This window comes from Colletotrichum lupini, chromosome 3 (assembly GCF_023278565.1).
Source record: "Colletotrichum lupini chromosome 3, complete sequence".
In the NCBI taxonomy this organism is placed as follows: domain Eukaryota; kingdom Fungi; phylum Ascomycota; class Sordariomycetes; order Glomerellales; family Glomerellaceae; genus Colletotrichum; species Colletotrichum lupini.
The window spans coordinates 5,762,403-5,777,434 of NC_064676.1; the positions used below are offsets into that span (position 1 = coordinate 5,762,403).

At 53.2% G+C, this 15,032-nt stretch overlaps 4 protein-coding genes across 4 annotated transcripts; 2 read left to right on the plus strand and 2 right to left on the minus strand.

Annotated features, from left to right (window-relative positions):
* Nucleotides 1-1,371: 1,371 nt before the first annotated feature.
* Nucleotides 1,372-3,054, minus strand: CLUP02_06489 (D-isomer specific 2-hydroxyacid dehydrogenase; the record flags this gene model as incomplete). Its single annotated transcript, XM_049285488.1, has 3 exons — nt 1,372-2,112; nt 2,236-2,365; nt 2,786-3,054. The coding sequence occupies 3 exons, from the start codon at nt 3,052-3,054 to the stop codon at nt 1,372-1,374; spliced, it is 1,140 nt and encodes a 379-aa protein (XP_049142631.1).
* Nucleotides 3,055-4,085: 1,031 nt separating this feature from the next.
* On the minus strand, nt 4,086-7,016 carry CLUP02_06490 (3'-5' exonuclease; the record flags this gene model as incomplete). Its single annotated transcript, XM_049285489.1, has 4 exons — nt 4,086-5,643; nt 5,692-5,882; nt 5,935-6,600; nt 6,654-7,016. 4 exons carry the CDS (start codon nt 7,014-7,016, stop codon nt 4,086-4,088), a joined length of 2,778 nt encoding a protein of 925 aa, XP_049142632.1.
* Nucleotides 7,017-7,412: 396 nt separating this feature from the next.
* On the plus strand, nt 7,413-8,050 carry CLUP02_06491 (uncharacterized protein; the record flags this gene model as incomplete). The annotated part of the gene is made up of 4 exons (XM_049285490.1): nt 7,413-7,573; nt 7,632-7,669; nt 7,731-7,804; nt 7,895-8,050. The coding sequence occupies 4 exons, from the start codon at nt 7,413-7,415 to the stop codon at nt 8,048-8,050; spliced, it is 429 nt and encodes a 142-aa protein (XP_049142633.1).
* A 1,228-nt stretch (nt 8,051-9,278) lies between these two features.
* CLUP02_06492 (N-acetylglucosaminyl transferase component) lies at nt 9,279-12,565 on the plus strand (the record flags this gene model as incomplete). Its single annotated transcript, XM_049285491.1, has 6 exons — nt 9,279-9,878; nt 9,958-10,050; nt 10,287-10,370; nt 10,423-11,536; nt 11,590-11,945; nt 12,101-12,565. Coding segments are annotated over 6 exons (2,712 nt in total), but the record flags the coding sequence as incomplete, so codon positions are not given.
* Nucleotides 12,566-15,032: the final 2,467 nt, after the last annotated feature.

The window sequence follows — 15,032 nt, forward strand, 5'->3', positions numbered from 1 at the left end:
TTCGATGCCAAGTCATCAACCTGGGAGAACAAGAAAGGCTTGGCTCTCCTGAGTGAGAGTTTCTGCTGACACCCCTTACCCATCGTCCCAAAATCCCACACAATCTGACATTTCCCGCGGTGGATCCCGCGGCACTGCCTTGGCCAGCTAATACATCGTGTTCTGTTGTTTTTATGACATGACAGACCTCCACTCACCCACATCTCATGTCTCTCAGAACTCAACATGAGAGTTCATCAGACGAACCAGCACATCAAGTAAATAGGCAGAGCTGCAGCCCGCCGTTCACATTTGGATACAGGAGCTCACTCAGTCAGTATCCCTACTTGAGGTAAGACGCTCGGAAGCAGCTGACGTTTCATCCGGACAGGTGAGCTCAACTCAGCCCAGAGCAGAGCCCAGGGGTCGAGGAAATTAAAGGCGATCAGTGGGGACTCCCGCGTCCTGCATTTCCAGCGCACGGCGAACGATGCCGTTCACTAACTCATTCACTGAACGGATGAACGCATCACTGTGGCTTAGACAAAATATCGTTCAAATGTACTAACTTATTTTTGATGACGACGCTCTCTAAAAACCCGCGAATTGCAGGCTCTTGCATGTTTGTGAGAAATTGTTGCTTAGGTCGAGTCGCGAAAAAAGAAGCAAATCTCGCCAAAACTGTGTCACTGTGGGCACGGCGGACGGCACAAGTGGGAGAAGTTTAGATGTTTCAAGCATAACAAAGCTCGAATGATTTCGAGCGACGGAACTCGCGTGAGTCGTGTTGTTGCTAGCCACTCTATGCGCGACATTTTCAGGAGCTTGGTACGACAGATGAGATAGAAGTGAGGCTTACGCGGCGCGTCAATCCTCGAGACGATCATCTTTTGATCTAATGCTTACTTCAAACTTGCTCGTTCTTTGAACGTCCTGATCTCTACTGAGTAGGTTTCGTCGGAATTGCTCTCCCTCGCACGAGGGCCTTCTCTGTGTGATTCGCGTCGATCCAGTCGCTGGCCCGAGCTTCAGCATACGGGATTCTCATGAAGGCTGATAATTGAGATCGATCATTGCTCGATTAACCTTTGAGGCTCGCCGGGATCAAGCAGATGTCTTGGCATCACTTGGAAGCCGTCTAAAGCACCAATGAGACGCGAGGTCGTCTTCGGGCATTTAAAAGGCGCAAAGTGTGGGGTGTTGCAGCGAGCGGGCGTTCTAATCTGGGGTGGAAGCTTGTGATCTCTGGTGAGAATAACCTCATCAGTCTTTTGGCTCGTACTCAATCTCATCGACATCTACTCAGACGTCGACATAGTATTTCAACAATAGCCATCCGGCTTCAATGAGATGAATCTATCCCATTCCCTCGATCCGAATAATCTAAGTTTTTCACCGCATATCAAGCACAACATTACTACCCTTCCCGCCCCCGAAAAACAACCTCACATTCTCTCCGACAGCCCTCCGGATATTCACCCTCGTCTGATCAGCGCACCACGCCAAATGCGGCGTCAGCGTCAAGTTTAAGCCCTTTGCCTCCTGCCCCAGTAACACACTATCCTGCCCACTCCCCGCCGGCTCAACCTCATAAACATCCGTCGCCGCCCCCGAGATCCTACCCTCCCGCAACGCTGCCACCAGCGCAGCCTCATTCACGGTCCCGCCCCGCCCGACGTTGATAATCACGGCGTCAGGCCTCATCGTCGCCATCTCAGCCTCGCCGACGAGGTTTTTGGTCTCCGCCGTGAGGGGCACGATGAGGAAGAGTGTCGTTGCGCGACAGATGACCTCTGCGAAGGGCGTGCGGTGGACGTCTCCGTTGCCATTCGGCCGAGCGGCGGCAGCGGGAGTCACCCCGTTACCGTTCACAGCAGGCGCGGCATCGTTCTTCCTCGCAGCGACGAGGACCTTCATGCCCAGCGAGCGACACATCTTGGCGACGCGCTGCCCTATGGGCCCGTAGCCGACCATCCCCACCACCTCGTTGCCGCACGTATGCGGCGGGCGGCCCTCGCTGTCGAGGAGGAGGGAGGACATGCTCCCCTTTGCGCGCCAGGGGTTCGGACGGCCCTCAGCGTGGTCCATCATCGTGTTGTGGAGCGTCACGAAGCGTCGGCGGGATGAGAAGTACTAGAGTTCCCCGGCATCCAAGGTCAGTGAACAGCTTTCTCTCTCTTTCCACCCCTAGTCGATAATGGCTCATGACTTGAGACGTCGAAGATTCATCTCAAATTAGAGAGCGGAAGGACTCACCAAGCCGAGGGCGTGCTCGGAGACGGCTTCGACTGTCGCGTTGGGTGAGTATATCACGGTCACGCCGCGACGCCTGCACTCCTCTAGATCGATGTGATCTGTTCCCACCGTCTCTGTGATGATACACTTTCTGCGTCGTCCACGTCGTCAGCCATTACTCGCCTTCAAACCAGCTAGCTATGTCGAGTTTGCTTCTGGGCACGGTAATGTAGGCAGATTGGCGGCGGTCGTTTCCCAGCTCAAGTAGACACTTGTCTTACAGGGGTCCTAGAGGGAAGACTTCCAAAGTCATCGGCCCTGCCCGGTACACCGTACCCTCTCAATCTCGTGGTCTGGTAGGTAGGAATCACTCGATCCTGCGCCAGACCACCTTGCCCGGCCATTGACCTCATTACTCTTAGAAGCAACAGCCCCTTTCCCCCTGAGATCCTCTCCTCAACTCATCCTCACTTCAACCCCCACCCCCTCCTCGCTCTCAACCCTTAGCCACCACATCCACAACCCAAACCGAACTCCCCCAAAATTGAAGAAAATTCAACCCAAAACTCACAAATACGGCGCCTCCCCAAGCGTCTCCTTATGAATAGGCACAGTTGTCGTAATCAGCACGCTCGCAGGCCACGCCCTCGCCGCCGCGACGGCGCTCTCCGAGGGCCGGGTATACTCGTACCCAATAACTTCATGCGTCACTCCCGGTCCCAGGTCACCATCATTGACCTCCGGAGGCGGCACGTGGATCGTCTCGAGCTTGACGATGACGTGGTGCGTAGCCGAGGGCGGGCGGGCGGGCTTCTTTACTTCTGTCGCGGGGTCGGCCATTGCTTCCTTCGTTGGTTGTGTTCCCTTTTTGTAAAGGTGTGTTGTCTGCTGTGGTCTTTGTAGGCTTGAAGTAGGTGTTTCAAGGACGGTGAGTCTCTAAAGATGTGAGCATGATAGATGATATTAAGGGAGTGTCCTATGCCTACGGTGACAAGCACGCCCTACAGATGGAACCCGTGTTAAAGTCGCGCAGTCGATGTCTTGTTTAGTTTCAAAAGTCTAAAAGATCTCGTCTCAACTTGATATATGCAAGCCACAGCTGTAAACTCAGATCCCAAACCTCAATCCCAAGAAACGAGCGACGATACAAGTATTTGTGTACGGCTGGCTACTTATCTTATCAAAACACCAGAAAAAGGCCAGGAAAAAAGGAGCCTCAGGGGTGCCACAGCTCCGGACATAACACTCTGCTGCTCCCTTCCAAAGTTCCCAACCTCGCTAGTGCCATGCTACTTTCTCCGCGCTCCGCATTTTCCCACTTCCGGGACGCGATAAGATCGGCACATCATGTAATATGACATGCCGTGTGTTTGCTACTCGATGGAAGGGCGCGGTGTGGAGATGGCGCGGCTTTGATTTTTGACATCCACATATCCATGATCCATCCACACAACCACAAACCCCAAGCCCCTCGACGCCCTCACCCTCAACTCAAACGCGGGGAGCCGCAAGAGGGGTGTGACAACCGCGGAAGGAATTCCGTGCTTACCATGCGGCTTACAATGTCTGAGAGACCCTCACGAAAGGCGCTCGTCTTTTCGTGCAACACGTAGAACGGAATAACATCTCTCACAAATCAATTTGACAAGCTCTGCCACTGCTCCAAGACATGCATGCAATGATGGCATCATTTCTCTCTTTTGGTAAAATGTCCTAGTCCTGTTCCTAACTCTAGACGGGACCATCTGCCCGAGGACTTCTCTCGCCCGGGGCAGTATTGCTACTGGTTCATCCACTCACGTTCCAATTATCCTACTCCCATCAAGCTGCAAACCCCTTGACAGCAAAACTCAACACGAACCTCGCCCATCCTATTTCCTAAACGTAGCGCTCCTCTCACCTCTGGGAGGCGGCGCCTTTCTCGCGCCCTTGAGCGGCTCATCGCCCGTCTTCGCATACGGATCAAACGTCGGCTTGACGTGTGTCTTGCCGCGGTTGCCTGTCCTCGCCGCATGGAGCACCGATGTGGCCTTGCTGTAGTCAAACGTCTCCTCCTCCTCGTCGCTGTCGCTCGAGTCCACACCGTCAGCCTCCTGCTGCTCGGCTTTCTTCGCCTCCTTCTTGGCCTTCTTCGCGGCACGCTTCTGTTCCTTCTTCGCCTTCTTCTCCGCCTCCTTTTGAGCCTTCTCGGCCTTCTTCGCCGCCTTCTTCTCCGTCTTGGACTTGCGGTTGTTGATCGCCGTCAGGTATCCTTGCAGTTTTCTCTGCTTCTCCGCGGCCGTCTCCTTCGCCTCCTCCAATTGAGCCGGCTCGGCCTTCTTCTTGGCGACTTCCTTCTCCAAGCGTTGTACCTCGGCCGCGGCCTTGTCGTAATCTTCCGTGTAGCGCGCCACCTTGTCTGCTCTCTTCGCAGCCACCTTTGCCTCGCGCTCGCCAGCATCCGTCTTGCCGTGCTTCTTTGACTTCCTCTCGGACTCTGGCCGCTCCAAAACGATGTCGATGGAGCTCTCGCCGGATTCTGACTCGTTGTCGCTAACATCAGAAGCGTCTGCTGCAGGGGCTTTCCGTTTCGTGCCAGCCTTGAGGGTGAATTCCTCCTCCACCTCAGGCTCAGCGGGCTGAGCGGCCGCAGCAGCCTTGGCTTCCTCCTCGACGCCTCCCTCCATAGCAACATCTTCCTCGGGAGCGACCTCGACCGTTTTCGCATTTTGCACAAACTTCTGCCACGGGAGCATGACATACTCTCCAAGGCCATTAGCTGCAGAGGCTGGTTGTTCCCAGGCCGAGCTCAGAGCCATGCGGCCGAACAGCTGTGACTCTGACAGGAGGGCAGGTTCCAGCGCTCCCTCGACCGTATCCTCGCTCGCAGCCACTGCCAAAGGCTTAGCAGCGGCCCTTGGAAGCTCCGACTTGAAAAAGTCCAGCAGACGCGGTTCGTTGATGCCCCTTTCACGTGCCTCCTGGTAGCGCGTCCATATCTCCGTAACATTTTTCCGTGCGATGAAGGCGTGGTTCGGTATCAGTGCATGTAGAGCCTTGGCGTCGGGTGGCATGTGTTTTGCGATATCGCCAACGATACCATTGGGCATAACAAAGGCTGTACTTTCGTCCTCTTTCCGTGCCACCTCGTCTCTCCATTCCCAGATGGCTCTATATACGGCAAATTGCTGGCCCGAAAAGGGCATAGGGTGCTTCAGAAGAGTGTTGTACCAGCCCTTGCTTCCCTTGCCAGACTTGGGGTCGAACGTCTCACCACCATACCGACTCAATGAGAGAGTTTTGGATTTCTGGAGCGTCATTTCGATGTAGTCGGTGCTGGGGTTGCCCCTGTCCGACTTCATCACGAGCTCGTTGCGCATCTTGTCGTAGATATAAAGCAGGAAGTGGGTATCAGAACGGGCATAGTACAGCATCTCGTCAGAAAGGGGGCTACACAGTATTAGTATCTCAGAGAGGTCGCTTCAGGGGTTTGCTTACCGCACTCTCCAGTCGGCAAGTTGGTACTTCTTGTCGGCGTCAAAGTTGACAAACTTCTTGAGAAGAAATGCCAAGCTTTTTTGGGGGTAGTGTAGCGCTTCGCATGCACTTCCGGTATCGAACAGACCGTTGACATACAGACCGAGATCGCGCTGCAGCCAGACCATGTCCATAAATGGGCCGTGGAAGACCTAGAATTGTTAGTTTTGTCGAGGCATCGTCAGTGAGCTTAGCAGCACTAACCTTGATTATACTAGGGTCGGCAAAGACTTCGTTGAGTACCTGGAGCTGCTGTCTCCATGGCTTCAGAGTGTCTACAATCCAGTCCTGTTCTCTTGTGCTTATCTGCATCAACGAGGTGAGTCCGACATATGTTCTGAAGTCGTGATGTTCCAGGTCGACGGCAATTTCCTTGGCCTTCTTGAGGTCCTTCAGCATCTTCAGGACCCCTTCGTATGTGTCGACGTAAATAGCTTCCGTACCTTCGACGGGCTGCCATGGAATCGGCTCGGCTTGTTCGTAGACTCGGTCGGGGTATTTCGCCTCGAGGATTTCGGCTTCGTACGGATGCTTGTATCTGATCTTTCTGTCAGTATCACTGAGAAATAGTAACTTCTCCGGTCTCCTGCGCGAGTTGGCTGCAGCCTTGTATGCGACCTTGTCGGAACTAGGCACTCTAGGAAACATCAACGGTAAGAAAGCTTGGTAGTCATACTGAACAAAACCCTCTTCTGTTTCGCTAGTTATCAGGCTTTTCTCCAAAGGCACCGTAGCATGAGGCTTTTCGGTAATGAGGGGCTTCCATTGAGCGCTGTTGTCGACCGGCTGATCGAAGTGGAGTTGGGGTTTAGTGATGTTGGCGCTGCGGACAACGCCTCCAGCCGTCTTGGGCTTCTTCGATTGGGGAGCCTATGTAGCGTTAGTATACATGGTATTCCGTGTCAACAATGAAGCGCGCTTACGGCATCAGTAGCAGGCGCATCCTTCCTCTTCAAAGCTCCGGTGTACTCGTCAATGGATGTGTCGGCTTTCTCCAAGACTGAGTCGACAACGTCCACGATGCTTCGCCAGCGCATATCCACGTCGTCGGGATCTTCGAGATCGGGCGCATTTAGTCCGCAGACCTCTGCAGCTGACTTGAGCAGTGTGGTCGAGAGCTCGAGAATCCGTGTGGTTTTGGCGTCGAGATCGTCGCCGACGCTGGGGTTGACAGCGCGCTGGAAGGGCAGGTCCTCGGCGGAGACACGGTTGACCGACTTGACAGTGGCCACGAGCGCGGCCTGGATCTTGTCCTGAAGAGACTTGAAGTCCTGGGGGGACGCCATCGTATCGGCGCAAGGGGTGTGGTTCTCGGTGGAGGCTGTCGCGGTTTCGCTGCGAAGTTTGACGATTGAACAAAAAAAAAGAGCCCACCATGAAAGGCCCCGGTCGATAAGATTAGAGGCGCTATCTAATCGATAAGCACCTGGATAAGCGACTTCGATGCTTGGCGCAGGATACCTTACACTTCGAGGAATGAAAGATGTATTCGTATTGGGATGATGGAGAGTCTAGTTTCAGTCGATGCTGACAGTAATTTCACAAAACCATTGTTGGTGTTCAGAATGTCTGAAATTGAGAAGTTGCAATTGATTACACAGAGGATGAAGCTGGTGAGTGTGAGGTGGATGCCAGTAAAAGGGAAGGCAAGAGCCTTGGCCAAGCCCTTCCACTTACAGCGGATGACGCCGCTGACCTTAGGCACTCAGGCCCCTGTGATGATTTTGTCTCCATTTCTAGCCGCAACCTGGAACTTCACCTCTCAGTCCTCCGTGAGTTCCGTCAACAGAGAAGCATCCATCATGTCTGCGTCTTTAGCCCCCGAATGCAATGAAGTCAAGGAGTAAGTAGTTGATCTCGTAAAGAGACGAATGAACGGGCTGCTAATACTGCTGGGGTAGGCGCTACGATACATGCTTCTTGAAATGGTACAGTGAGAGTAAGTTGGTTCCCTGCACACGACATGGATGGCGAAGGAGGCTTCTAACGACGGGCTGAAGAGTACCTCAGAGGCACCGGAACAGATAACAATGAGTGTGCCGATCTATTCAAGAACTACCAAAAGTGTTTGACGGTAGGTGACGTCTCAACGACGACGACTGCTCTCACAACCAAGCTTTCGGGTGAGCGGCGAGGAAGAGCACAATGACTGACTGGCAGGTAGGTCGCCCTCAAGGAACGCGGCATAGACAAGCTGCTGGATGAGGCGCGGGAAGACCAGAAAGACAACGATGCGACATACATGGGACGTAAATGTGAGTGCCGCATCAGCATGCACCCTCCCCATTGCTGCAATGTGTTCGTGGAGATGAGAATCTGACCACTTGTGCAGGAGGCATTTCAATTCCGGACAAGATATCTCGCTAGCTAGTTTCCTTTGGCGTTTTTCCAGGTTGCATTTGTCGGGCACAATGTGGCAGTGTTTAGAGACGGCAATCTCCCAATATGATGTGTTTTTTCCCTGGCTTTTCCATGACGCGTCCGCGCGCCGGCTACCTGTTCCTCTGGTGACTCGGATGTGGACACCAACGTCTAGACTGAGTAGACTCTCAGGTAAGCTTGAATTTCTCCGAGGGAGACTCCCGGGATGCAGACAACAAGTGATACCTAAGGTACCTCACAGGCTCATAGAGCAACTTACTGCGTACCTAGGTAGTGGGGTGCCAACAAGACAGCAAAGGCAAAGAAAGGAATCCTGGATGACTGTGCAGGTAAACGGTGTAACGTGGGTTCATTGCTGGACATGTGTCAATATTGAGATCACCGCCAAGTCTCCATCGACTTGATGCACGACCAAGGAGGCTCCCAAGTTGCATGATGGACACGGAAAGCCTTTTGTCCCAACATATGAGCGTAACTATATGACATATGAAGTCTAACGAACATGTACAAAACGCGAATAGAACTATCCGAGTACTTTTAGGTAAGTACCTTGATGTGATGCATCAGCCCACGTGATGTTGGTAGATTTACTTTCACCAGATCGCGCCGGGTCACTATGGAAAAAACCTAGCAAAAAATGGAAGCATGGACCAGAGGCGGGCCAGTCCCAGCTATGAGAAAGCCAAGCTCAAGCAGGGTGGGGGCTCGTTCCAGGTTCCAGACCGCCCACATCCCCGTAGACCCTCTGAGTGCGTCCCGCGGGTCACTGGTCAGCAGGAACTCCTACTTGTAGAACTCCTGCAAAGTGCAGCATTCAGCCAAACCTGGAAAATGTCCAGATCTCCCGTCTCCTTTAGTGGACGCGAGACCCGCTAGCGAGACATTTCGCTAGCGGCAGAGCGACTTGTACGCGCATATGTACCTTTCCTAGGTAGGCTGGAGGCTGGACGGCAGAGAAACCAACAGGGACTAACTCCCCAAGGTACAGTGTACCTTACCGGTAGAGGAAGAACCTGATGTCCTGACGTCCTCCACCTAAGCTAACCCCAAAGCTGCCAAACCTCTTGTACCCCCCGTTCTGTCCCTCCAATAATTACATGGCAAATTCCCAGATCTACCGCATCCCTCTACGCGCGCGTGAAGCTTGTCCCTGGCTCTCTACATAGTTGTTTCTAGTCCCATCTTGTCTTGTGCCCTTTTCCAAGGTCCGCGTCGAGTACCTTTACTCCATCGGCCGTCCAGACTGCAGAGACTCGAGAGTAAGGTATCCACGCCCACATCCCTCCACGACTCCACGTCCCTTCTTCTTCTTCTTCTTCTTCTCCTCCCCTCTAGAACATCTCTGCGCAAAGCAACACAACACCAACTGCGGTGCTACATCAACGTATTCGAATCATCGCACCAAGCCAGTCCTCGCCCGACCCTCCTCCTCCTCCGAAAGCTCTCCAAGACACGTCGAATCAAGCTTGCGATCCCACGATCCTTTCCAAGCTTTCACCCCCCTCTTCCCCCCCGCGCTTGTCCCGCAATCACCGCCGCCGAGTCCGCAGTCCGACGCTCAATCTAGGTCCTTTCCGCCCCGACATACCAGTACCTCTCCTTGGCGACAAGCCTCGGCATGCACTATCCAAGGGAATAACGATTCTATGCACCCCCTCTCGGTTCTCAGCCTTGGGATCTTCGTAGCTGGCTACATCACCGCTCGATGGGATCTGGTCACACGTCTCTATGAGCTTGCCATTTTCGCCTGGGACTACGGAGTTATTGTATGATGATCCTCCCTCCCTCCCTCGGGCCCAGCTACCTATGCGCTGCCTCGTTATCAACCCTAACATCCATGTCTAGACACGCGCCGCCAAAGGTTTCGCGCTCTTGACCTTCGTCTACCTCGTCATATTCATCCCCGTGGAACGATTGGCCACCAAGGAGGCGAACCTGGTACGACAAACCCTTTCGACCCCCTCGCTGAGACATGTCTGGTTGCGCAACTGGGAGAAGCATCTGGCTAATGACGGACTCGACCGCAGCATCCCCGATCCACCGGAGCTGGCGTCTCGGCCAGGGAACAGTTGCGACGGAGAGGCTCCTTCTGAGCGCCGTCTCCCGCGCTGCCCTCGGCTGACATGCCAGAAAATGACGGTTTAATGAGGATATTCTGGCCGACGGACATCCAGCGCTCCGACCTGCCTGGCGTCGTCGTGGGATGGAGGAACTCGAGCCTGGATGTCTTCGTCGTAGCCATTCTTGACGATGTCGATGTCAGCAGCCCCCCTAGACCACCAGCTCTTTCACCAATTGACCAATCTACAGGCCGGCCATGTCGAATTCGCCCTCAAAATCGGCACCCTCTTCCGAAACTCCCCTCACCCCGTCAATAGCATCTACGAACGATGCGGCCACAATGCGATGCACGTCCTCGGTCTGACGAACCCTAGCGAAGCCGTCGTACTCGATCCCTCCCTCTTCATCGCGACAACACCAGCCGGCGCAAAATCGCCCCGAATCGCGTGCGCAAAGGCTCTCAGCATACAGATCATACTCTACGACCGACCGCGCCCCAGCAGAATGCAGTACATCTCGCTGAACCCCATCTCGCTCGCGCTTGGGAATAAGGAGGCACCGGGCCTACCGCCGACAGAACACATGGCTGAAGAAGAGAGGCAGGAGCTGAAGGTGAAGGAGGAAAAGAGAAAGTTGGTGGAAAAGCTTAAACAACACACCATCATCAAGCGGTCTCCGTCACCAAAAGAGAGAGCACTACCAAAAACTGTGAATCAAATCAACTGGTCGTGGGAGCTGGAGCAGCTGTTGCAGAAGAACATCTCCCGGATCGGCACCCGACCCAAGCGATCTCTCAGCGTCTCGGAGCGAGTGGTGGAGCATGCGACATCAATGCGGAATTTCGTCTGGGACCTCTTGATCTTCTACCTGCTTCCGCTGATACAGTGGGGGTTTGTGTATATGCTCATGGGTCACAGGGCGGTCGCCGAGTTGCTCCTCCAAATTTTGGAATTCCGATTGAGGGACGACTACCTAGCTTTGAAGGACATATCGGCAACGGCGCAACAAGTAGAGATCCGATTGCAGCAGTTTTGCTACTGGCCCATGCAGTACACCACTTTGCGACAGCGCAAGAATGACTGGGAGAGCGTCACGACCAGTCACCCTGACTACATACGGTTCTACAATAGCCTATGGCTCGTCGCCAACGATGTCATCATTGGTATTGCGTTGGGCTCCTACATCATTGACAACGCGGAGTGGGCCGCCAACGCAATCAGCGAGCTTCTGAGGGTGTACACGGTCGAGGCGCTTCAAAGAAGTATATCGTGGCTAATGGGATGGCCTGCGGGTTTGAAGCTGAACAGCGAGCTGGCTCTCTTCCTAGGAGATCTTTTCCTCTGGGTCATTGACTACTGGTCAAGTGAGTTCGTCTGCATTCAGAATTCAGGAGTGAAAGATTACTGACTTGAATAGACTGTATCGCGACGCTTCAGCCGTTATTGCCACATATCATCTGGTTCATTGGCTTTTCCAGCTTCGCCGGAGCCAGCATGCCCATTGCCATGTTCTCCGACCTGCTTTCCAGCTTGACCGTCCACATTTACTCCTTTTATCTGGCATCTGCCCGGATCTACCATTGGCAGCTCACAATTCTCATCTCCCTCTTTCACCTGTTCCGTGGCAAGAAGCACAATGTCCTCCGCAATCGTATCGACTCGTGCGACTACGACCTGGACCAGCTTCTTGTGGGCACCATCCTCTTCACCCTACTCTTCTTCCTCCTCCCGACCGTGGTGGTGTTCTACTTGAACTTCGCCGTCGCACGAATGGTCATTATTTCACTAAAGGCTGTTTTTGATACACTTCTCTCTTGTCTAAATCACTTTCCCCTTTTTGCGCTGATGTTGCGGGTCAAAGACCCGAGACGACTACCAGGTATACATCACTCCACATCAATGCGAAGAACCTGACTAACACGAAGCAGGCGGCATCCGTTTTGAACTTCGAGATACCCTTGACTATAGACTTAATAATACTTCCAACGAGCCACCGACCTCCGTCATCTACCTCAAGGTATATCATTCCTCCCTTGTCACCACCGTGTGTTTATAGAGAAATCGCTTCTAACACGCCTCACCAGTCCATCCCCCTCACCTTCCGCGCCATGTTCCACCAGTACTTCCAGATGGGCAACCGCATCCGCAAGCACTACCTCTCGCCCACGGTGGTACTCTGCCTGGTGACGGGCAAGTTCGTCCCGCCGCTCAACCGCAAGAACCTGTACAGCCTGCAGTACAGCATGCTCCCCGCGCGCCGCGCGAGCTTCCGCCAGATGTGGGACGCCATCACGACGGTGCAGCCCAGCAGGAAGCCCGTGCCGTTTGTGATGAATGGGAAAAGGTATCCCACGGGGATCGGGGGCGGGGGGAGGACCAGGTATCATCACTAGATTAATGAAATTCTTACGTTCTAGTTCTTTGGCGAGAATGATGGCTTGTTGCGTTGATGTTGCTTCCTTGTGATGTGTGTACCGTCGATTGGTTTTTCCTACATCGATGACCTCGGCCCTCTGGCCTCTGTGAAGCCACCAACTAATTCACGGGTCCTCTCACGACCCAAAGATGTAACTCAACCGCGCATCGTCCTTGACGTCGGCATTTGGGGTATATCTACGAGGTCGGTGATTAGATTGAAACGTGCGAGGTAGGTCACATGGCGCGGCCGTCATATACGTGCTAGATATTAGACATATGCACGACCTTCATGCCATTCATTTAGCGTCGGTGAGATTATATCCTCGAACCCGCCGCGTAGTTTGGCTAGAGGGGATCGTATTGGAGTCGCTGTCGTGAGCCTTCAAACCCCTCCGAGCTCTTCCCTTCTCGTGCTCAGGGCTCAAGGGTATAGATTTTGAAGATGGAGAGGACAAGCTCGCAGTAGAGACTAGTCTGGTCTTGAGCTCCAAGTTGAGGTTTAATGTTGGCCGCGTTGTCCTGGTTACTTGGTCCTGCGTCCATTCTCGTAGGGTTGGTCTTCGTCTTCGAAGTCACGTCCGTTCGTTGTGGTGTCTCTCGATATTAGAAGTCAAACTCCAGCATGCTGCAGTCTTCCTGAGTCTTCTGTCTGGCACGAGCGAGGAAATCCATTTCATTGTCGACGAATTGTACGATGATCTCGAAGTGAGGTTGAAGCCCGTAGCTGTGATTGCGGTCATTGAGTCGCGGGTACGGAATTAGACCCCTATGTTGGATACGCAAGATGACAGAGCGTACTTGCCCTGTCTCTCTCTGCACTTCGGTCTTATTCAACAGTGTATACGTCTTTGTAGGTTGATGATGAGAATTGAGTGATAGATCGTATCTGAGGAAGTTTGGTAAGTGTTGGGGATCTAGATGAGTGAATGAACAGACAACAGCTCATCATGGCGGAATACATGCAAGATAAGTCACCGAGTAGAGGTGTCTTACATGCTTGTCGAGAAGGCCGCCAATCCGATGTGCCCGGATTCTTCTCATTTCCATAGGAGCTCTTTCTCTCAATAGGCTTTTATAGCATAGCGGCATGAAGGCTTGGGGGCAGCAGAGGCTTTTTTTCTCTCTTGAGATATGCAATTTGGTCCAAGCGCTCGACCGCGCTTCAAAAGGAGAGACTTGATGGGTAGACGAAGAAAGCACTCCAAAGCCCCTGTATTGTATGACACAGTCTCGTCAACTCAATCCCAGCTTTACCTTCAGAACCATCTCTCTGCACTTTGTTGCAGAGGTTGTTTGTCATCCAGCAGGCGCACATATATAGAGATGGATAAATACGTGCTTCCAGGGGGCTGAAACTAATTATGACCACAACCCAAGTGCCGGGCGAGAACCCCTTGGTGAAAGAGTCCGGCCTTTCTACTACGGGGGTTCTTATCACGGCGATGTCTATCACATAGGTCGCTAAGCTCATCGCGAGGCTTGTGTCATGGACCCGGAGCCGGTTACACGGTCATGCTTATGCGCCAGCCCTGTGTTGTGCAATACATATCACCGAGAAATCTCATAGAGCTTGCAGCTTATCAAGCTTGCTCTCCAGTAGACGAGATTGATGGCTCAGACATATCCCTAGAGTTGTCCCCGGCATACGTATTCCATTGGGAGAACCGATTGCGAAACTCTAGTTCCAGAATGCATACCAAACTCATATGTGGGGATTGATAGCCTTCCAGTTATCGCTTCACATTCGGCTCTATTTTTTTGGAAATTCGTTGACTACCTCTATATGCCATGTTTCACGAACCGAGTCTGCAACAGCGAAGACAACGTTCAAAGGAGAAGCATACCATCAGACATGCGTGGAGCGTATTGAAGCCTTGCTTCTCCTTAGCGATAGACGTGAATGGCCTGACGCCTAGATCTGTCCACGTCCTCATCGCTTACAGCCCAGGGCCATCTTTCCCTTGGTCGAAATGACAAGGCTGAGTCTGGATGATTGTACGGCCGTATGTCAAGACTTTGGCACTGGTAAGAGCACAGAGATTGTAACAAGTCTCTATTCGGTATTCACTCGACGTCCTCTCACCATGACTCAAGAAAGTGGATGAGCAATCCAGACCGAAAGAGTTTGCTCTCTGTCGGTCAGCTATAGCAAAGCAGTGTCACCGCATACGACGGCCGACGAATCTCTCCACTGGCAGCCCGAGCTCGAGTCATCTCATACGAATGGCTCAATGACCGATAAGCTAAATCCCTTAGCAGGGGCATCCACATCAGCTGAGTGAACTTGCGGGACCTGCTTCCCCATGGGGGGCGGGGGCCTTCGATACGATGACCTCGAGTCTTCCGTTTCCTGGTGGGCAACTGGCAACTGGCAACGGAACAACGTGGTGAGATAACACCGTTGCCGTTGTTGGTTTGTTGGATCAACAGACTTCATGGCGC